The sequence below is a fragment of the Eublepharis macularius genome, chromosome 12, assembly GCF_028583425.1.
Source record: "Eublepharis macularius isolate TG4126 chromosome 12, MPM_Emac_v1.0, whole genome shotgun sequence".
In the NCBI taxonomy this organism is placed as follows: domain Eukaryota; kingdom Metazoa; phylum Chordata; class Lepidosauria; order Squamata; family Eublepharidae; genus Eublepharis; species Eublepharis macularius.
The window spans coordinates 62877668-62900015 of record NC_072801.1 but is presented as its reverse complement, the minus strand read 5'-3'; the positions used below and the strand labels follow the sequence as shown (position 1 = coordinate 62900015).

At 46.9% G+C, this 22348-nt stretch overlaps 1 protein-coding gene across 2 annotated transcripts in view; it reads left to right on the top strand.

Moving 5' to 3' along the window:
• Positions 1 to 6705: 6705 nt before the first annotated feature.
• LOC129340225 (myosin-10-like) overlaps positions 6706 to 22348 on the top strand; it is a 61584-nt gene continuing 45941 nt past the window's right edge. For both annotated transcript variants that reach the window (XM_054994882.1, XM_054994881.1), the window contains exons 1-2: positions 6706 to 6769; positions 19174 to 19532. In XM_054994882.1, the coding sequence (XP_054850857.1) occupies positions 19176 to 19532 (357 nt within the window). In that variant the 5' untranslated portion in view covers positions 6706 to 6769; positions 19174 to 19175. The remainder of the gene's footprint in view (positions 6770 to 19173; positions 19533 to 22348) is intronic.

Genomic DNA, 22348 nt, shown 5'->3' with positions numbered 1-22348 from the left:
AATCTAGTTGGTCTTTAAGGTCCTACTAAGGTTGGCCAGCTCCACATTGAGAAATTTCTGGAGATTTGGGGGGTGGAGCTTGGAGTGGGTGGAATTTGGGAGGGGAGGGGCCTCAGCAGGGTATAATGCCATAGAGTCCACTCTCCATAGCAGCCATTTTTCCCCAGGGGAACTGATCTCTGTCGGTTGAAGATCAGTTGTAATTCTGGGAAATCTCCAGCCATCACCTGGAGTCTGGCAACCTACTGGACCCAAATCTTGTTTCACACAGCAGCCAACTCTACAATTCTATGATTCTATGAGATGCTTCGGCTTGAGAGCAGCAGTGCTGACCTTGAATAGACCAATGGTCTGACTCGGTATTTGGCATCTTCATATGCCTTATATCATCAGACGAAGAAGGCTTCAGCCTGTGAAAGTTTGTGCCGCAGGACTCTGTTGTTTTTGCTGCAACGGCCTAACACTGCCCCTACTCTGGAATGTGCCTGAGCTTGGTGTGTATAAATAAAGTTGTGCGCTATAAGCATCGTCGTTCTGGTGAGAGAATTGTAACAGGCTAGTTTGATGAGTCACTTCTACCTCTAAAAGTGGCTGAGCAAACCTTACCCTCAGGCCCCGCTCCAATGAATCTCATTTTTGGTTGTGACGTTTTCTAGGTCCACATTTATGTTTGTGACACTTCCCTGGGTCCTCCTGGGCAGTTTCTGCTGCGTCATTGGGTAACACGACTCTGCCCTGGAAATAAATGGGTACAGTAGTCCTTTAGGAATGGAGCTGAGATACCTGCTTGCCACAAGGGGGAAGTGTCTCTTTTAGAGAGCCAATGCGAAGACCGTCATTTCAGGATTTGTGAGCTTCAAAACCATTGTGGTGAATTGCATTTGTGTGTGTGTGAGAGAGAAGATATTTTCAACCTCACCATTTTGACACATGATAACCTTGGGAACATCACTCCCAAAGTATTGATATCAGTACTGTGCCAAGCAGGGCTTTTTTTCTGGGAAAGGAGGTGGTGGAACTCAGTGGGTTGCCAGCACAGGGGGCAACTCTTGGTGGGAGGTAGTGCCCCTGGTACCACATGCGTGTGTGAACAATGACGTCACTTTGGGTCAGCTGGAACAAGAGGGGAGTTTTTTAAAGTTTAAGTTACCCTCGGTGAAAATAGTCACATGGCTGGTGGCCCCGCCCCCTGATCTCCAGACAGAGGGGAGTTTAGATTGCCCTCCGCGACTCCCCTCTGTCTGGAGATGAGGGGGCGGGGCCACCAGCCATGTGACCATTTTCAAGAGGTTCTGGAACTCCATTCCACCGCATTCCAGCTGAAAAAAAGCCCTGGTGCTATTGAATCCTGCACGTGGAAACAGAAGTACATGGGTCTGCTATCCTGCTTTTTCTTAAGGCTGGCTGCTATGCAGCTACATGTATAAGAGGAGCATTCCACATTATGCAAGGAATTAGGACTGTTGAGATTTGGAGGGACAGCTGGGTGTGAAAAATGGGAAGAGACACAGGTGGATTGTGAGGGAAGCAGCATGCAGGTTTAAGAAAGGGAGAGCCGTTGGTTGAGAATAATGCCTGGTTCACACATGCAGGAGAAGAATGAAGAGGTAGAATACTGAGGGGGTAGAATGAACTTGAGACTGTACATGGCAGGTTTCAGTCTTAAATATTTCTTTGCATTAAAAAAACCCTCAATGGATACTAGAGCTCTAGCACAGCAGAGAGAGAGAGAGAGAGAGAGATTCTGCTTCATTTGTTTGTTTGCTTGTGCTAGTTTTCTGTCTGCAGGGTTTTCCTCATGGGAGCATTTCAAAAAGGGATCCTCCACAGGCAATTTGAAGTGGAGGAATCCATTCTGCCACCTCAGGCCTTTGCCCCCCTCACTGCCATCTGAGGTTGCCAACATCCAGGTGGGGCCTGGAGAACTCCCAGAATTACAGTTCATGTCCAGACTATAAAGAATTCCCTGTAGAAAAATGGCTGCTTTGAAGGGTGGCATTATACCCCACAGAGCTCCTTCCTCTGCCCAAACCCCACCCTCCCCAGGGCTCACCTCCAAATCTTCAGGAATTTCTAGGAGTTGGAAACCCTATTGCCACCACCATTCACCTCTATGTGTGAACCAGGACTTAAGGAGAAAGTAGAGTGGAAGAAACAGTGTGGCAGAGAAGGGACAGAGAGTTTCTTGACTGGAAAAGAATGAAACTAGTTTTTCAAAGTAAATTAAAAAACAAAGAGATACACCTAGTGGGCAGGGAAGGCTGGTCATTGTGAGATCCATCAAGACTATCTAACAACCATCCCCAACCAAGAATCCACAGAGGCTGAGGGTACTTATCACAACTTCTGATCCCACATCGGGACTGTAGTAGCAAGAGCATCCGCTGTAAATCAATCACTGAACGGAGAATGTTAATGTTTTCAGTTTGGACTCAAAGTCTGGTATGTAATGCTTTGGAGTTTGTCATTCTTACTTTGTTCTGAGAATGGTTCTAATTGATTTTCGTTCTTGAAGAAGTAAGTTAATTAAACTGTAACCTGTGTTCTCCAATTCCTATCTGCTTTTCATTGGTACACGTGGTTGTGTGAATAGATGCAGATGGGTAGCAGCGGCACTGCTGTGAGAGATCTTTTTTAGGCCAGGCACTGTGTGGGATTAGAGCAAACAACTTTGACATGCATCTTGTCCCGTCTCTTGGAGCAATTTGGAACACAAAATAACAGCAACAACAACTGTGCTTATATACCGCTCTTCTAGACAGATTAGTATCTCACCCAAAACGGTGAACAAGTTAGTGTTATTATTATTTTGTGCTCTAATTGCTCCAAGAGACAGGACTGATTTAACAGAAATATTTTTTGTTTGTTTGTTTTATAGGTCTCTGGATCAAAATTGTCAGATCCTGAAGGATTTAGAGATGGATAGAAAAACCATTCTGTAGACACAAAAGGTGAGTGAGAGGAGGCTTTCCCCTAAATAATCAAAAGGCAAAGGAGGGAATTGACACTTGGAGATTCATTTTCAGCAAAGATACAGACTGCTGTCTTTCCTAACAGCTCCATCCGTGGGCCATTTCCACATGTCCCCCCCCCTTCTGAAAAATGGCGCAAAACGTACAGAACGGTGCGCCTTCATAGCACGATTTTCCATCATGAATTTGCTTCATGGCGCGTTTTCTGACATCATCGCGCCACGAAGCAAAGTCATGTCGGGAAATCGCGCCATGAAGGCGTGTCATTCCATAAGTTTTGCTCCATTTTTCGGGAGGGGGAGAAGACGTGTGGAAACGGCCGTGTTTGTTTGACAAAATAGTTTGTGTTTTGATGGCCTGATAGTGGAAGAAGGATTCTGCAACAAAGTAGACAAAAATAGGAAACAGTTGTTATGATTTTTTAAAAAATAAGATGAAGTACAGGGATGAAAAATAGGAATTGTAAAGCATTTCACACTATAAACTATTAGAGTGTTATACACACACACAAGTGCTATCTACTTCTGCACGGATATTTCAGTCCAACTTGGTTTCCTTACATCAGCCCTGTTTTGGGAATCCTTCACACGTCGTCCTCTATTCAACCAGGTTCCATGTCACCCCCACCCCCTGCCTTTTATTGGTTTGGTACGAACTTTTGGAAAGATTGCAGTCAAAGTGCCTTTGGATTCCATGTGGACAGGAAGATGTGAATTTTTGCATGAACTGCTTACACCTGAGTCATTTTCCTTGCCCTAATCCTATCAAAACCGCCAATTTCCCCTTAACTGAGGGCTTTCCCTAGGCTTTTGAAAACCGGTGATTGACAGGTTGCTGTTGTGTGAAAACATTACATTTTGGCTCAGGGCTCAGGGATATCTATTCCTACTTATATCTGATGAAGGGAGCTTGACTCTCAAAAGCTTACAGAATGGAAATTTTCTTGGTCTTTAAGGTGCTGCCCGCCTCAGTCCTTGGTCGTCTACTGCAGACCAACATGGCTACTCAACCAAAACAACCTATTGCTGCAAACTACTAGTTTCCAGCTTTCATTTTAAAAAAGCAAGTATCTAACTCTTTTCGCTGCAGAGATTTAAGGGGAAAGGTGCACATGTCTCCTCATAATTCTACAATGAAAAGAGCTGGATAATTACTTTGGTTTAAAAATGAAACCTGGAATTACTACATGAAAGCAATAAGTAATTGTAACAGTATAATACTAGAGCAATCTGGCATTTCCCTTTTTAACAAAAGCTCCAGGGGTGGGGTGACGGCAGGGAGTTGAGGCAAGAAAAGAGCAGGGAAAACTGCTTTGTGGACTCTCCATTGGCACTGTGACGAATGCCTCTGCATTCTCAGCATGAAATGAGAGAATCATCTCTGTGTGGAAGCAGCCTGTGTACACTTGCAATTTCTGTTCTGATTTTCATTTCTCAGTTGCAAAGGAGAATAGAAAATAAGTATGTTGATATGTCCATGTTAAAATAACCAAGAGCAGCAACGCAGCAGACAAGAACCACCACTAAGAATTCCAAAGGGGTCAAAATACTAGTCTGATGTAGGAAAGCAACACTCGAAAGACTAACAAATCCATTGTGCCCAAAGATTTCATGAGTTTGTCAGATCCTCTGGTTCCTGAAAGCTTATGATAGATAGACGGACGGACGGACGGAGTCATTAATCTTTAAAATACTATGAAGTCTCCAAAGTCAAGCAAAACAAGGCTGCTGTATATTTATTGTACTCCGCTCTGAGCCCATTTGCGGGGAGAGCAGACTAGAAATGTAATAAATAATAATAATTGTAACAGTGCAACCCTAAGCAGAATTACTGCAGTCTAAGACCATTGATTTCATTGGGCTTAGATTGGAACAATTCTGTTTAGGATTGCACTGTGAGAGAGCTAACCAAATCGCACACAGAAGGGCTTTCCGGAGCTCCAGGGTGACCTTCAAGAAGGCCCTGCTCCTTGCGGAAGGCCCTCTGACAGATCACAAATGCCAGGGAGGAAGCACTCCGTGAGAAACACAGATAGAGTTTTGTAGGCCAGTCACAGGTACTTAACAAACATATTTTCATTCCCTCTAATAGGAGGCAAGTGGGTGGCTTGCGCCAGTCACAAAAGCAGCAAAACCAGGCCACCCACAGTCAAGGTAGAAGTTTCCCCATACTCAAGGGGACTCCCTTGCTATGCAGAAAAAGATGACTTTGCAAAGTAACCAAAAGGAAAAGAGGGAGAGGAAGGATAGCCTGATGAGGACCAAACCCTCCTCATTGGCCTCCGGGAACCATGAAAGGTTGAGAGCAAGTGTGTGAGAGTTGAAACGGGGGGAGAGCAAAGGGGGAGATGAGGAAACTGGCTGCTGAAGTTCGTAGTATCCTGCAGAGGTATATTTTGGTTGAGGAAGTTTCCCAGTTGGTTATTCTTTCTACCTGCATAATTCCTTGCATTGCAGGCCAATGGTTTGTAAAGATATTTAAAAATCAGGAAGTTCCAGCAACTTAATGGCACCCTTGTCCCCATTCAGACATGCCTTCAGGTATCACTTGTCCAGATCTGTTACTATCTGTCTGGATACAGACTTGAAAAATAGGATTTGCATTCAGGATTCTGTAGGAAGAGAAGCTGTTGTTGTTTCCATACCACCAGACATACTTTTTTTCCTGAATTAAAATAGGGAAGCAGAATTCAGTTTTATACCCCCAAAATTTATCCTTCAGAGTATGCAAGAATAATAATTATCTGACCTCAGAGGAGCACACCTGGTATGCTTCTGCACAACTTGTGTTTGCCTCCTGACTGGAAAGAGGCAAAGCCAATGACTCATACAGGGATACAGCAGGCAGCCTCATCTGATATTATGTAGTTTTTTTCCTCCATTTTTTCAGCAGTGGTGAATGAATGATCCAGTCACATCTGATATGAGAGCAAGTAATTTCTGTAGCATCCTTGGATGATCCAATCACATGTTATGAGGCAAATTTATCCACCTTCAATGAGGCAGATTTATCTACCTCCAGTGGTGGCTAAGAGGCCAGTAATTTGTGCAGGATTCTATGGGCAACCTCTTCCAACAGTGGGCAATTCTGAAACGTCTCTGTCTACCCAATCACACAATGCAGAGATTAAGCAGAATTGCTCACTCGCCTCCAGCAGAAATTGATTGAAAGCCGGCAAAGTCAGAGCAGTGACTCACAGTGAGATGCAACAGGCAACCTCCCTCACATATGGCTTCATGTTTTTAATGTATCTTTTGTAGCATGATGTTTGGGAGTTAGTGCTCTAGTGGGATATGTGGAGGAGGAGGAGGAGGAGGAGGAGGGGAGGCTGAGATATGTAGGAGGGTCCATTAGTTGGTTTGAATAGCAGAGAAGGGGGGATCCTATTCTCTGACGTAATCCCAACCCCCTCCCAGCAGACAATAGACCTCATTCATCCTTCCCGTCTCCCTTCCTCTCAAGATCGGTCCATACACAAAGAAATCCATTCAGCCTCCAAAAGACCCACCTACTCTGCTTCCTCTGCTTGGCTGGCTGTCCAGTCACTCATTTTATTCCCACCCCCTAAGGCGTGTGTGAGTGACTGCCTTTCCCAGCCTCTCTTTCCCTTGCAGTTGGATTTCTCCCCCCTCCACCACTGCCACACCCTCTTTGCGGTGATTGGTCAGGGTGGGCATGGCCACAGCACCCGGACTCCTCCCCTTCGCCAGTTGCTGCTCAGTTGCTGTTGGGCCTTGGAGGTGTCAACATCTCTCTCTGCCAGGAGTGGGGAGGGGAGAGCTCGTCTGTCTGCTAAGGTACAGTGTGCTCCATACAGGGCCTCCTTACTCTGCCTGCTCTTGCGGCTTCTGCTTGTGCGGCTCTCTGGAACAGTGGATCATGGCAAGGGTCTTCTGCGGGCTGGGAGAGGGGGAGGGGGTGGGCAGTCTGTCACTGATGTCCAGATGTTTGCCTTAATGGTCCAAGCTGTGGGTGAAACATACAGAGATGTGACACTGCAGTTCCCTGAGGGTGATCTTTTGCTTGGAATCTGGAAACTGCTGGGAAAATGTCATTTGGCCTTGTATGGGGGGTGGGGGGGAAATTGCCTGGAATGTCATCCATTTGTCCTCATGTTAAAACAATTGATGATGCTTGACATTTTCCAGTCCATCTCCACCCCACCACCCCACCCATTGCCTCCTTTGGGCTCAGCCTCTGTTTGCTTTTGATTTCCTGATTCTCTGTGAATTCATGCACCTGCCTCCTGGCCTTTCACTTATTTAATTGTGTCCAGGTATGGACGCTGGTTTTTCAGCCATTGCTCCATACCCTTTGTTCTCTTATCTGTCTATCTGCCCTAACCCTCTTATATCCATTCCCGGTACTGGCTGTCTCTGTTCCTTTATCCTGTTTTATTTGCGCCCAGCCAGAGGACATCAGCTAGGGAATTTCTGCAAGGTTTCTTCTGATCTCCCCCCCCCTTCATCTCCTACCTTTATCCCCATACTGGGCTTTGCTTAAGTATGGATTCCTTTTTTGCTCCTCAAAGCCTGTCACCCAGTAGTATGAAAGAAAACCCATTGGTGCTGGGAGGGATGGAGAGAACTGTCTCTGCCTTGAAGAAATGCCTTCAGTACCGCAAAGGCCTCTCTTTTAACATTGCTGAGGAATCAGTGCATCTAACCTGAAACTCGATTACGAGGAAGGAGAATGTAAAGGAATGGATGATTTGGGTAGCTAGGGTCAGTCATAGCCAGGGGTGGGTCTTGCTGCCCCCACCCTGTACACTCGGATTTACCGGCAAGAGTAGGCCCAGCTGTGTAATCAGAATGTCTAGTTAATGCAGGTTTCTTGCTGCAAGGGGTTTGTGCTGCCGGTTTTTTGCACAAAACACAAATCCTTAAGGATAATGTAATTGATTGCAGTATTAATGTGTTTGCTGCAGCCAGACATGTAGCAGGGAGGCGCTCCGTGGGTTGAAAAGATTGAAAATGTCACCAAATGAATTGCAAATGTAATTGGGCACATGCGCCCGTTGCCTTTTGAGACAAAAAGTCCAGGAATTTTTGTTTTATGCCCCAAAATAACATCAAGCATGCCAGGAATGCAGCTTTGTGTTTTCATGACAAAAAAAGAGAGGTATTTGAAGCTTCTCTCTCTCTCTGTGTGACTAACCTCTAATTCGAGGCAGCTGAAAGAACCATCTGAATTTCATCAATTCAATTAAGTAGTTTTATCTAGAAGTCCACCAAAGTGCCTAGATATGATCTGCAGATCTAGAGAATTCTTAGCATTTGCTGTGTCAACAGAGCGCTGAATTCCAGAGGGGATAGCTATGTTAGACTGTTGTGGCAAAAACAGGGAAGAGTCTTGTGGAACCTTAAAGACTTAATGATTTTATTGTGGCAGAAGCTTTTGTTTTGCCCATGTTTTTTTCCAGATGTGCGATCAATAGAATAGTGGAACAACTTTGCTCCCTTTTTTTATATTGAAGAAGAAAGCGACCTGAACAACGTCTAAAAAGTCAGATTTGACAGGTGACTTTACTTCTAGATTATAACTCGTACCCTGCCACCCCATGAAAAATTTAAATAGGAAGGGGTAATTTAACCAATGAAAAGCTGGGACATTCTGTAGTTAGGTGATTAAGTACAGAAGTAATGCTCTTTGGTCTAAAACCACATTCTTTCTTTCTCTCTGCACTATTCAACTACTGTGGTATGCGTTATTCAAAAGGCATCCGCTGGCCGTTAGCTGCAGAGTAGCTCTTTGTATCTGAAGAGTCTCTCTGTCTGATTTCATAATCCTGAATGTGTTCATATTTTGGTGAAATAGATTTATGAAAATACAGTTTTAGTTGTTAGCGGTGGGGTTGTTCCCCAATCCTTAATGATTTTTCGTGTGCTGTGTGTGAACTGCTGTAGGGAGCTTTGGCTGACTTTTTATCAGAAAAGAAAAAGTACTTTGGGGAGACGTACTTCCCTGACATTGAGGTGTCCATTGATGGGCTGAACAAGCATTTGTTCAAAACTCTCAGAACAGAGGGGCTAGCTCACAATGGCGCCTTAAGCCCCATACAGCAAAAGTTGAACATTGTGATTTAAAAAGAAGATGATTTCATGTCTGGCTTCACATTGAATTGGGACAAGAACTGAGAGAGACTGGTTAATTCCCATTGCCTCTCTGAGTTTCCCGTAGGACGTCTCCACTGGACTTGAGCACCAGTTATGTTTCAGGCAACTGATATTTATAGCAGCAATGGGCACGTATACGCCATGGAAGCCGCCTGTTCCCTGCCCCCCTCCCAACCCTCTCTGCTTCGTCCTAAACTTGGAACAGCGATCTTGGCAGAAGGTCTGGATACGTTAAGAGTCATATGAACCGGCCGGCACAACAATTAGCAGGCGTGCCGTGTGCTCCGGAGAAGGGGTGGAGGCCATGCGGGGCAGATGCAGAAGTTGCACACTCACAAACACAAACTTGACACACGCACCAGTAACACACATTTAAGCCGAGTTTGTCTGTCAGCCTGTGTCCGTGATCGTTACAAAGATAGCAGCAGTCACCCCAGAGAGGCCCAAAGGACCCAGGAGTCCTGGCTCCTGGCGACTTGGCTGTGGCCCATGCATTTCCCCATCCTGCTTCTAGAGAACCCAGGATTCCTGTTCCTTTGCTATAACTCCTCTGGGGCATTTTTCAAACACTCCTGGCTCCCGACTATCTTCTTCCCCATGCTTCTGCCCTCAACCCGCTCCAGGAAATCCTTGGGCTTTTGATATTCCCCTTTCCATCATCTGCTAAATCCTGTCGTCCTCTCAAAGAAGCCGAGTTCACTGGCTCCCAAATTCTTGTTGACTCCTAGATGTACAAACTCCTTCTGCCTCTAAATTCTGCATCATGGATAGGCAAATAAAGAGTTAAGGGGAGTTTGGGGAAGAAGTGGTAATGAAGGAGAGGAGGGGTTGCTCTGCATACTGCTGGGAAAGGGGCCAGGATTCCTTGGGTGTCACTAGGGTAGCTAATACTGGAGATGTCAGTGGAAGGACAAAGTGGGACCTGCACCCTCCAGAGACCAGTGGCATTTATTTACTTCATATGAAGCTTGCACGCTAGCCAGACCGAGGGTCATACACTCTCACACTGTACCTGTTTAATAGTGGCAGCATTTATATTTCTAGTGTTTGCTAGCTTTGTAGTAGTTGCTGGTAGCTGTATCAGCGTGTCTTAACTGAATCCCGCCGTTTTTTATAGGACTTCATCTGAATGCTAATGGTGGCAGGGCTAGGGGGCAGAAAACCCTCATTCCTGTTTCTGGTTAACAAACGGCTCCAGGATGGGATAAGTGAGGTAAACAACCACCTACACAAAGTGGCACGCCAGCCCTAACCAGCACACTGGTCGTACTGTTCTTTCCAAGGTCCATTTTCTCTGCTTTCTGGCCAGCAGGTAGAGAAGGGATAACACAGCGCTATGGGAGCGATAATAATGCAGTGCTATAGTGGCCGCCTATGAAAATGCAGCACAGTGTTTAATGTGGCTGCCATCATGTCTTCCTCTTTGCCCCCTGGTTTGAATCCAAAAGTCATAGGTCCAAGAGAGAAGCAGTGGGAAACTGGTCCCTGTGCATATCTTCCTTCCCTCCAGCTCTCCAGTCCTCTCTGTATTACTAGCACTTCTGGCAGAGGTTAGATGGAGCAAGCTGCATGTACGCCTAGTTTTAAGACTAACCTTAGAAGGCTGATACTACAGAGAGAGAAACAAACATAACATGGTATTATTGACCACTCACTGCTCGCCCATAGACAATTGATGCTCACCCCAGGTGATACACAACAAAGAGGATGGTGTCTGGAATGATGAACTCCTGCAAAAGATAAAATAAATTACTGGACTGATTAATGGAATTATACCTACTTAAGGATTATAATATGGGTGATCCTCTTTATCAGGTGTCATTTCGTAGAAAAAGAGCTGGAGGAACTCATTAGCATAACTCATTAGTATATGCCACACCCCTTGACATCACTGGAAATGTGTCATTAGCATAACTGATTTGCATATGCCACACCCCCTGACATCACTTATCCTGGCGGCTTTGGACCCAATCCTGGCCATTCAGGGCCGAAATTGGGCCCAAAATGGCAAAAAGGGGCCCAAAATGGTCAGGATCAAGCCGCTGCTGAACAGGAGAGTGATCTACCACCTGTCAGAGGCCCGATCCGGGCCATTTCGGCCCCAATCCAGGACGAAACAGGCCCAAAATGGCCATGAGTCAGGTGGACGAGGCCACCTGACATGTGACCTCTTTGGGGAACTGCCGGAACTGCATTCCCCTTCGAAATGAGCCCTGCTCTTTATGTATCTGGAGAAGTGTTGTTACCTGACTTGTATATGAACAGGCACTGACAAGTGGTTATATATTCTATTGGTTTGTTTAAAAGTTGAACTGAGAGTAAAGAGTGTAAGCAGTTAGATTGTTACGGTGGTATTTTTCCTTTTTTCACTAGAGCTCACCCCAGGTGAGCAGGGAAGTAACTCAGTCCTACAAGGCTGTGGTATTTCACAGGTTGATTGGTGGGGGGCTCACAAGCAAGCCCTGCAGGAGGGGCCTGGCTGGCTTGCTGTGATACACAAAGCAAGCTTGTTCACTGAATGCAAAGTGAGCAGTGCCTATTTCCCCCCTCCTCTTTGTTTGAACTTTGGAACTGTCTGGGACCTTAACAGCCTGAGTTCTTCCGGGGTCACTGGCAGAGGGGACCAGAAACCAGGACTGCCTTGGCTTCCTCAGAGGTGACTGTGGGCTGAAACAAGGAAGGACTTAACAGGCTTGACTCCCCGAGTTCACCAGGGCACCTGGTAGGCTTGTCCTGAAATACTTCTTGTTGTATTTGTGTGACAAGAACTTTTGACAGGTGAACAGCAAAAAAACCAAACAAGACTCCTAATGCAAATAGTCTTGAGCTGGCTGCTGAGAGCAAGCAGAGTATGTGAGCTGGGCACCGCCTTCCGAGGGTTTAAGGAGCCTCCGAGATTGGGGAGGCAGCCACACCAGAAATATTTCAACCATCCCAAGCAAAACAAACTCCTGTGGCTCTCTTAACTAACAATTATAGGAAGGTCTCGGCCCATGGAGCATTGGTTCCCATTCTTAACCCTTTCACGCTTGTTCCTCCCTTCCTCTCTCCTGCTAAGCCCCTTCCTGGTCCAGAGAACCCAGGAGTCCTGGCTCTCAGCCTCTCCTCATTTGAACACTAGGCACCACTCCCTACTGGCTTCTCATCTTCAATTGGCTTTGAAGATGAATGCTACTGGCACCTCTGCAGAGAACTGCGTTTTCTGCCTTACCCATTTCTTTCTTACCCATGCCGCACCCCAGAGAGAGACGCATTTGGAACCAATTACCCCTGGGCATGGTGCCATGCCTTGTGGCTTTCTTTTGGAGTATTCGGGCCAGATCAAACCCACTGGGCCTAGAAGCCCAGTGGGTTTGATCTGGCCTTCCTCCCATCTGTCTTCAGCATCACGCAAATGATCTGTCGTACTTAGAATTCGTCTCTTCCCTCTTTGCTGTCCCCTGCCCAATCTCCTTTTTTTTTTCCTTTTTCATTGACCGTTCAGTGCCTGGAGGGTGAGGGTTTGGAGTGCTCACTGTTCAGGTTAACGTGCTTGTGACAGTCCAGTTGTGGGCTTTCAAGGGCATTCTTGCAATTCCATAAGGTGCTGCCAGTCCCAAACCACCAGCCAAGGGCAGGGGGGCATTGGCAGGGCATTCTCTGTGGAGGGAGGGACTTGCCTTCTTTTAAAAAAACACAATATGAGTACTACGTTTCATCATCCTTGCTGTTTTAAGCCACTGCCTCCCCATGGAACAAACCAGGAGTCTTGGCTTCTGAGCCCTTTCTTCTTCCTTCACCGCATATTCTGAATTCAGGAATTTCCAGCCGGCCATCATCATCAACCCTCTTGACCAGAGTGAATTTCTCCATCCTGTGGAATATGCTGATTTGTTCATTTGCATATGCTATTTATCACTTGGTGGTAGAGGAAAGTGTGGTCAAGTCACAGTTGATTTACGACGACCCCATAGGGGTTTCCAGGCAAGAGTTGTTCAGAAGTGGTTTACCATTGCCTGCCTCTGTATAGCGACCCTGGTCTTCCTTGGTGGTCTGCCATCCAAGTTTCAGTTGTGAGTGACCCTGCTTCGTTTCCAAGATGACGAGATTGGGTTAGCAGGGGCGATCCGGGTCAGGGTGAAAGTGGTATGTCATGAAGGGGCTCAAACCCTCAAGCTTACGATCTGAAGTCAGACATCTTATCTGTTAGGCCACACAAACTTTCACTTATATAAGTTCAGCTCAGTTATCTTGGTGTTGGTATTTATCCTGGTTTTGATGGGGTCCGGCATTTGGTCCAGCGCTATGAGGTTCATCCTTGCCATTGAATTCTCAGGTGGCTCCCTGGCCCATAGTACCTTCACACAAGAACTGGTTTTGCCATTGTTATCCCTTTCTCTGGAAACTTCCAGATTTGATTGCTGCAACATCTTATGTATGGACTTCTTAAGAAGACTGTTTGAAAACTTGGACTGATTCACATTTCACAATATGGTGGCCAACGAGGCCGGCAGATCTAATCATCTGTTGCCAGTGCTGAAAAATCTTCAGTGGCTACAAGTTTTGAGGAATTTGAAGAAGTGGTTCTTACCTGTGGAAGCCCACGAAAGGCAGGGATCAGGATACTTGGAGGTTTGTCCACTTCCTTAAGCATCTTCCCATGCCTCAAGATCTTCTGCTAAGCCCTCTTCGGGGTATCCCTCTCAAAAGCAAGTGAAGGTGGGTAGCAGCAGGGAGCAAGGTCGCTTCCGTAGCAGCACCCAAACTTACCTCCCTTGTTCTCTTCGTCAGGTAACATCACTATTCACTTTGGCCTCTGGAGACGTCTGACTGCTATTTTTAGGATACTTCTTGCCGTCTATAAGTTTTTAGTTGCTTTTGTTTCTACTGCGTAGACTGTTCTGGGTGGTTATTTTTGATCGAAAGCTGCCAGAGGCCTGGATTAGGTGGAAAGGTGTGGTGTTTTCAATAAAATAAAATAAAAATAAATACCCTGTTTCGCCACTGTCATGAGTTACAGGGTAAAACAGGTACATGATTCAGTGTTGATTCAGATTTGGAATGAATCCTTGGACAATCTGCGTTTGGAGAGCCCCAGATCGGACGTGCTGGGCCCTCTGCAGGGTGCCTTAGGAGTCCCATTCCAGCGTGCCACTTGCGACTTCATTAAGGATGCTAACTTTTGAACTGGCCCTTGTAGCTCCCCTTTTTAACAACCCTTTGAGTTGAGCAATTAGCAGATGTTAATCTTCAGCACAGCGCCACGGAAATGAAATAGGAGCAGGTCAGGCCGTTGTTTTTACCACCTGGTCAGTTGGCAGCCCTAATTTCCCCAACTTTCCCCCAATTTATGGTCGCTACCTTCTTTTCCTGGCAGGGCTCCTGTGCCTTTTACAGTTTCACAACAGGCAGAAACTCAGCAGGTAAAGCTTTTCTTAGCTCCACATCCCAATGGCACCAGTTTAATTTCTGTATGTAGAAGTGCTTAAAGGCACAAGAATTCTGTTGTGGGGAGGGTGGCAGCTTCAGGGCGCATTGTAAAATTTGGGGACCCAGTGAGGTGATTCCCTGTGGCTTTCCATTTTCACACTTGATCTGCCTTTTGTTTTCAGGGAGTTTAGAGTCTGGTGGTGATTCTAGAGAAAGGGACACTGAACACTAGGAATCCTGGATTTGTCAGGGCCTCCAGGGGCCAGAGGCAATTGTTTGCCACCACCCTAATGGCCTCACCCAGGGATTGCTCAGCAAATTAATTAGCTAACGAGGGCGCAGCTGGCTCGTTAGTGCCACTCAGCTGGGCACTGCTTGACAGGGCTCAGGGTAGCTTGGCACTTTTCTCACTGCTTCAGACTCCTTTGGTCGGATGTTGGCCTGTCCCCCAGGTGGGCAGGAGTGTGGCGATTGGGAGACTGTGTGGAATGTTGTGGAAGTACGTTGTGTGTGGAAGTGGGGAATTTTTTTTGTGTGTGGAACAGAGTTGGCCCATTAATGTGGTAGGGCAGGGTGAGGCTGCAGGGAAGGACTGGAACTGAGACACCAGGCCTATTCAGACAGAAATTCGACATGGTGGTTTAGAGTGGTAGAGCGGAACACCAGGAATTAATGGGGTCTTTGGGCAAAGAGGAGATGCCCAATGCCAGAGGAGATAAGACAGATTCATGAAGAATAGGCCTGTCAGTGGGTATAAACCATAATGGAAAATGGAACCTCTGTGTTCAGAGGCAATATACCTCTGAATACCAATTACTGCGTGAGGGGAGAGGAAATGACAGTGGGAGATCTTGGCCTCTGTTGCCCTGCTTGTTTGTTGATCTTCTGGAGTATTGCTGGTCGCTGTAGAAAACAGAATACTGGACTGCATGAACCATTGGTTTGATCCAGCAGGGCTCCAGTTACATTTTTATGCCATTTTGATTTGGGGAGGGGGGGGTAGGTGAGATAGTGGATAGGTTTCTCCCTGTATAGGTGGAGATACATTTGTATGCCTTCTTGGTAACATGTCAAAACTCTGAAGTTCTGATTGCAGAAAGCAGAGGCGTTAACTCTAGAACAGTGAGACAATTTGCTATCTCATGCTGAAGTTTGTGGGTACAAGGGTATATAGGAGCTGGATGAATGGCAAAGGAGAGTATAGGGGATGTGGGCATAGGGTCAATGTGGCATGCATGCCCGGTTTGGGTTAGAGAGTGTGTTATGTGTAAGTAAAAGATTTAGTGAATCTAAATCACAGAGAATGAGGAGTCTAATCTTTGTGTCCTTATTTGCAAAGAGCGAAAAAGTTACACTATCTAAAGACAAACCAGTGCTGGTATTTGTAAATGAGCCACCACACATGAAGGGGGGTGGTGGTTTGCCCTGTATTAATCCCTGGCAAATGGGAGTAAACCTGGGAGTGTATTGTAGGAGTGAAATACATTTGCGCAGTGGGAGACAGTACAATATCAGGGCTTTCCTTGAAAGGAAAGAGAATCCTTGTGGGTTACAGCAGGGGCAAGTGGGACAGACGAGTTGCTCCCGGGTTCTTGGGCAAGGGTGTGGCAGCTGTGGCAGGTGGTTGCCTGGCAAAGATATGCTCAGCGGGTTGCACCTGCCTTGGTTGGCAGCCAAGGGCGTTACCAGCCACCCTTTGCTCTTTGTAGGAAGAAGTGGAGCCTCTTTCTTTCTCCCCCCCCCCTCCATCCTAACACTGTGAGGACATTCTCCCCTTTCCCCCTTCTCCTCTCCTCTGTACCCCATGAGTCACCACAAAAATCCCTCCTGGTTCACCGAGAGTCTCCATATGATGCGTGGCCATTTTGCCGTTCCCCCCTCCACTAACAGAAAGCCCTTTGGCGAGAGTGGCCAACCCCCAGGTGGGGCCAGGAATTCTCTCAGAATTACAACTGATCTCCAGACTGCAGGGATGAGTTGCTGTGGAGAAAATGGAAGCTTCAGAAAGTAGACTGTATAGTATTCCGTAGATTCTACGTGAAATCTCTCCCCAAATTCTGCCCTACACAGGCATCGCCTCCAAATCTCCAGGAATTTCCCAGGTTGGAGTTGGCAACTGTACTTTTTCATCGCTGCCTGACAGCTCTCAAACAGTAAAAAGTAAAGCGCCTTTGAGTGTAGGCAGAGTGCGTTCCCCTGATTTCTGGGAAACCGCAATCAGGGGTTGGTATGCATACCTTATAGGTCACAGCATGTGCCCAGGTACCTCTGTCCTTGGAGTTCAAGTGCAGCAATTGGCGGGGGGGGGGCATCATAGGTTATGCTCGACTGAGTTGAATATGAGTAGGATTGTGTCTAACATGTATGATGCAAAAGCACCACAAAAGCAGCTTTTGAAATAATAGGGACGAAGTGCTCTTTGCAGACCTGTTCATGCAAAGAAAAGACAAGGCCTCCTATCGTAGGGAGACCCCTGCGGCCAACTCTGGTGGCTGGAACAAGGACGTGAGTGTCTGGCTGCAGCAGCCCAAGCAAACAAGACTGCCGCTTGCACCAGCGAGCCCAGCAGGGCCCTGGCCTGGGATGGGTGTGGGGAAGTTGGAAAATCTAGCTCATCAGCCAGATGCTTCCTGGGGTCTCTGAGCTGGGGATCAGGAAGGAGAGTTTCGGCAATTGGATTTTATGGGAGAAGAGAGAAACCTAGCAAGCAAGTGCCTGGAAGAGGGCGGGTGGAGACTACGTGGGAGGTAGGATTCCTGGGGTCTTTCCCCATCACTGATACAATTAAATGTTTCGCAGTCCCTCTTTGGCAGCCAGGTTTTTTTAGCGTTTCCTGTCTACATCTGTTCTTAACTTCCTTGAATGTGAGCAGATCTGCTATATCCCATTGGGTCAGGACCCACATGTGAGTTGTAGCCTGACCAGAGGTGGATCACAGCAAAAGTGCTGCAGTGGTTCCTCTTTTAGAACAGAAAAATGGGGGCGAGGGGCAGACAGATAAAGTGGACACTGCATGTGTTTGCCAGCTCTATGCTTATTTAACCGTCATGGTGGTCCCTGCAAAAGTCCTGGGAACTGGTTAGTTGCTAAGAATTCTCTTGAAGATCTCTATCATCTTCTGCGCCCCCCACCCCCCCAACTGCAATTACTGTGAGTCCTTTCAGAACAGGAACTAAATCAGTATGATATCTGTACTGCACATATGGCCTGAGATGGAAGAGAAGGAGGGAGATACAGGCTTAAAAAAATTAAAACTGGGTCTGATGTTGTTGGTTGATGGGTGTAGCTGATTGGTCCGGAGTTCTGTGTGATGTGCATGCAAATCCAATTTCTTCCTTTTTTGATCGTTTTGTTCTAGATAGTGGTTGGAAGGGGCAAGGGGTGTTGTTGCCGGCTACCGTGACGAATTTGTAAGGCACCCTCAGTTTTAAAAACGACTAAATATTTTTGTTGCAATTTTCTTCCTGCCTCTGTTGATTCCTTGTCCTTCAATTGTGGTTATTAGGAATGGACTAATCGTAGGGATACATTACACCCTCCCACACCAACTTTATTTGCTGGAATGCATAGCCAATGAATAGGCTGGGCTGGGAGGTGGTTGAATCAGTTTTCCATTTCTCTGCAAGTGTTGGAACGGCAGTGTCAGGTCCGTGCTGCCCGCCTGAGCCGCCACCTCCTCCCTTGCACATGCCCACACAAACATGCCCAAATCCTGCAACAAGGACATGCAAATTTGGCAATACATGGAAGCTACATTTTTTAAAAACCGCTACAGGTTTTGCATAGCTTAAATGTCTTAGGTTTTACAGAACTGGCTTTGTACTGATGGACTCTTCCAGAAGGTGGAATATTGTGTTTAAAGGCTAGTGCTAAAGAGAAAAGCCTGGGGAGAAATGTTTGTTTTGTCTTCACAGCTTCAGGAAAAACTGGAAATGTGTTTTGAAGGGCGGGGTGGGGGGGGGAGATAAGAAGAATCTGTTCTGTATATACATCTGAATATGAAAACACTGAAATGCCCGCTTCTTTCCTGTTTTCGGACAGAAACCCCTCCCTGAGCTCAGCTGCCATTCCTCACCCACCAGAACCACAGCCTTCTTGCTGAGAACTTGAGAGAGTCTTGATTCCCGGCACCCTTTTGCTTTTCTCAGTACACTCTACCTTGCCAAAATCCAGATTTTATTTCTCTGTAATTCCTCTGTAAACACAGCATTTTTCTGTTGTTGACGTTGTAATGTTTGTATGAGAAACTTGGAGTCTGAAGGATTTGACTGAGTTTTGTATTTGGTGATCGAATAACTGCTATAAATATTTCCATAGTCCCCGCCCCCTTCCCCAAATGTGCATTTTTCCCTCCAGAGGAGGAAAATTTTCCAGATGTGTTCTATCCCCGTTTCCGTAAAAGGGAGCAAAGAGAGAAAGAATGTGTAGGGAGCAGTGAAAATACCTTGAGTGGAAGGACCTGTAGAGAGTAACTTGAGATGTGATCTTCCAGTTGTGCAGGGTGATAGGGTACCCAACAAGAAGCAGGGACCAAGGACAGGGTACATTGGAGTTGGGGGGCGTGGAGAAGACATAGGGTTCAAAATTAAAGTCCCTGGTATTTGGGGAGGGGGGGGTCCAGACTGCCAGATAAGCAAAATGTGCCCTGGCTCACCTATTCCTTGTTTTTATCTCAGCCATGGCTGTCCGGGCCCCTGCACCGCGGGGCGACGTCGGCGCTGAGAGATACCTGTTTGTGGACCGAAACCAGGTGGGAAACCCAGCATCACAAGCTGACTGGACAGCCAAGCGACTGGTGTGGGTCCCATCGGAGCGTCATGGCTTTGAGGCGGCTGGGCTGCGGGAAGAGCGGGGAGATGAGGTGCTGGTGGAGCTTACCGAGAACGGGCGTCAGGTGCTGGTCGCCAAGGATGACATCCAGAAGATGAACCCTCCCAAATTCACCAAGGTGGAAGACATGGCGGAGCTGACCTGTCTGAACGAGGCTTCTGTGCTGCATAACCTCAAAGACCGCTACTACTCTGGCCTCATCTATGTGAGTGTCAGACCCAGGTTGCTGCTTCTCGTGCTAGAGAATCCTCCCACCTCGTTCTGTTACCATTGCTATGACTCGCTGAACCTGCTTCTCTACCCCACTAGGCTTCTTTCCAAAACAGCCCAGGAGTTCTGCTCTCTGTACCCCTTTCCATCATCCAATAAACACTCTGCCGGGGAACCTGAATGTCCCAGTCCCAGCTCCTGGCTGTGTTGCCACTAGACCCCTCATATTGAAGCTGCCTTATGCACAGTCAGACCATTGGTCTATCGAGACTAGTCTTGTCTGTTTTGATTGGCAGCAATTCTGCAAGGTCCCAAGGAGTGATCTTAATCCTTTTAACCAGAGATGCCGAGTACTGAAGCTGGGGCCTTCAGCTGGAGCATATTAGAGCCAGTGCACCCCCTACTGGGGAATGGCTCCAGGCAGCCAGGCCTATGGGGCTGGTTTCCCCTCCTCGTTGCGTGTGGTTGTGTTGAAGTGCTGATCTGTTCAGTCACAGGGGCACTGATGCCAAGCAGTGGGGAATGCAAGGTTGAGTGTTGTTTCTGATTTGTGAAGTGTGTGTGATGATGCCAAAAGGGGGGGTAGCTTCTTTCTCCCCCCCCATTAATCCCCAGTTTGCTATAGAGTGGAGGACAAGGGAAGGCATGTCCCTCCCCTTCTGTCCTGGTATTGTCTCGCTCTGGTTTCCGTGGCACCCATGCGGGCACAAAAGGCTGCCCTGAGAGGCTCTATGCCACAACATTCTCTAAGCCACACGTCATTGCTGACTTGCGGACAGCCCCGCACCCTCCCCCCCCCCCCCGATCCCCACCCCTGCAGCTGGGTATCGGGGCGGGGAACGAACTAGACCTGTTTAGCCAGAACAGGAGCCTGTGACGGGGTGTGAAATGAATTCTCCTTCAGGCACATTCACAAACACGCTGAATCTTAGAAGTGGAAGTTGCCGCAGTGAAGCACCTAAACGTGTTCCCGGATCTGAGGCAGAATATGTTGTGTATGTAGCGCCCTGAACAGGAGACCTTTAGACTTCAATGGAAATGAAAATCCTTCACAAAAGGAGAATGATACGGCCTCCCTCAGCAGTGTCTCTACGCTGAGCCTGCTCTGGAGTGCTTCCAGCTGCTTAACCTATCTCTTCCTCCCTGTAATTTTAACCTCTTGCTTCATGTCCTGTTCGGAAGGCTGATTCAGTCGTTTTGGCTCCTCAGTACAGGCTCTCGCAGCCTGATCAGCCGGTGCTAAGGCAGGCAGGTGGTTGCCCTACCACGGCTCAATTCAGCTGTTGGCACTCCACCGGGAAAACATCCAGGGCTAGTGACGGTGTGCGAAGAATGCCCAGATTTCAAGCTGAATTTGGCAACCAGCTTGGCAAAGCAAGTTACTAAAAGCCACAGTCAGTGCAGAGGAAATGTTTGCCAGAACGGAGCCTCTTTTCACAGAGGAGCCGCGCTCTGCTTTCTTTCTCATGCCAGCTTATTAGATTTTTTAAAAGAGACTCTCAGTGGGCTTCCAGGCTGGATTGCTTTGGGCAGCAGATTCCAGAAGGTTGCCGTTTTCTTGCCTTTAATCTCAAATTTGTTTTTATGATACGGGAATATCATGCTCCGGTCCAACAACTTCGACTTCTCACATCAGAGTTGAAAATGTCTGACAGGAACGACAGGTTCTCCTCAGACACATGTTCTTCTCTTCCCTTTTCTCCCCTTTTCTCCCCGCTCATGTAAACCACAGGCTAGCTGCTACATGGGAGTGCCCAGGTTCCCTGCCTCAAATTAAAACATGCTTGATTAATTCAACCAAACAAGGTCTAACTCTTCTTTCCCCCGGCTCTACATTTGGCTTGAAACAGAAATAGCTGTACATTCTAATAATGTCTTTGAATAAATCGTGCGGGCTTTCACAGAACAATACTCAAAGCCTAGCTACAAGATATATTTTTCATGGGTACATCCCCTGGTCAGGTCAACAGAGAGAGTCTGGGAGTTCTGTGCTTCCCAGACATGTGTAGGATCAGTTTGGACCAGAACCACTGCATACAGGGAGAGAAGTCTTGGATCTCCCTTCCCTTGTGACTTTTCCCCAACCTGCAACAGCTTTGGGGAGCCAGCCTTGGCTCCTCTGGGGAAAGTTACCATGTAGCCTATCGGTTACATTTCTGCAGTGGGGCAAATAGCAGCTCCTCCTGGCCCCATTTCAGGTTGAGAAAATGGTGCAGGGAGGAGGTCTAACCCCCCCTCTCCACATGTGCCATGCATGCCTGGGAAGCATGAAACTCCCAGACCATGTCTGAGCAGAACCACAAGTGACAAAAGGCACAGATTGGACACTTGTCAGCTTCCCTCAAGTTTTGATGGGAAATGTAGGCAGCTTGGCGGAATGTTGGACAAGTGACAGTTGAAAAGTCCATTGGACAGCAGACAGAGAGCCAAGCTGCGAGACCAGGATGCCTACATTTCCCATCAAAACTTGAGGGAAGCAGACAAGTGTCCAATCTGTGCCTTTTGTCACTTGTGGTTCTGCTCTCAGTTGACCCTACCCATGGGTACATGTACATAGGCCCTTGCATGAGCTGTAATTTATTTATTTATTTATTTATTTATTTATTTATTTATTTATTTATTTATTTATTTATTTATTTATTTATTTGATATCATTTATAGTCCATCTTTCTCACTGAGACTTAAGGCGGATTACATGGTATGAAATTAGTACAGTCAATATCAAGGACATTTCCATAAACAATGCCGCAGGGATAATAAATACAAGTTTACAAAGACATAGAATTAGCAAGAATCCAATATAGCGTTGAA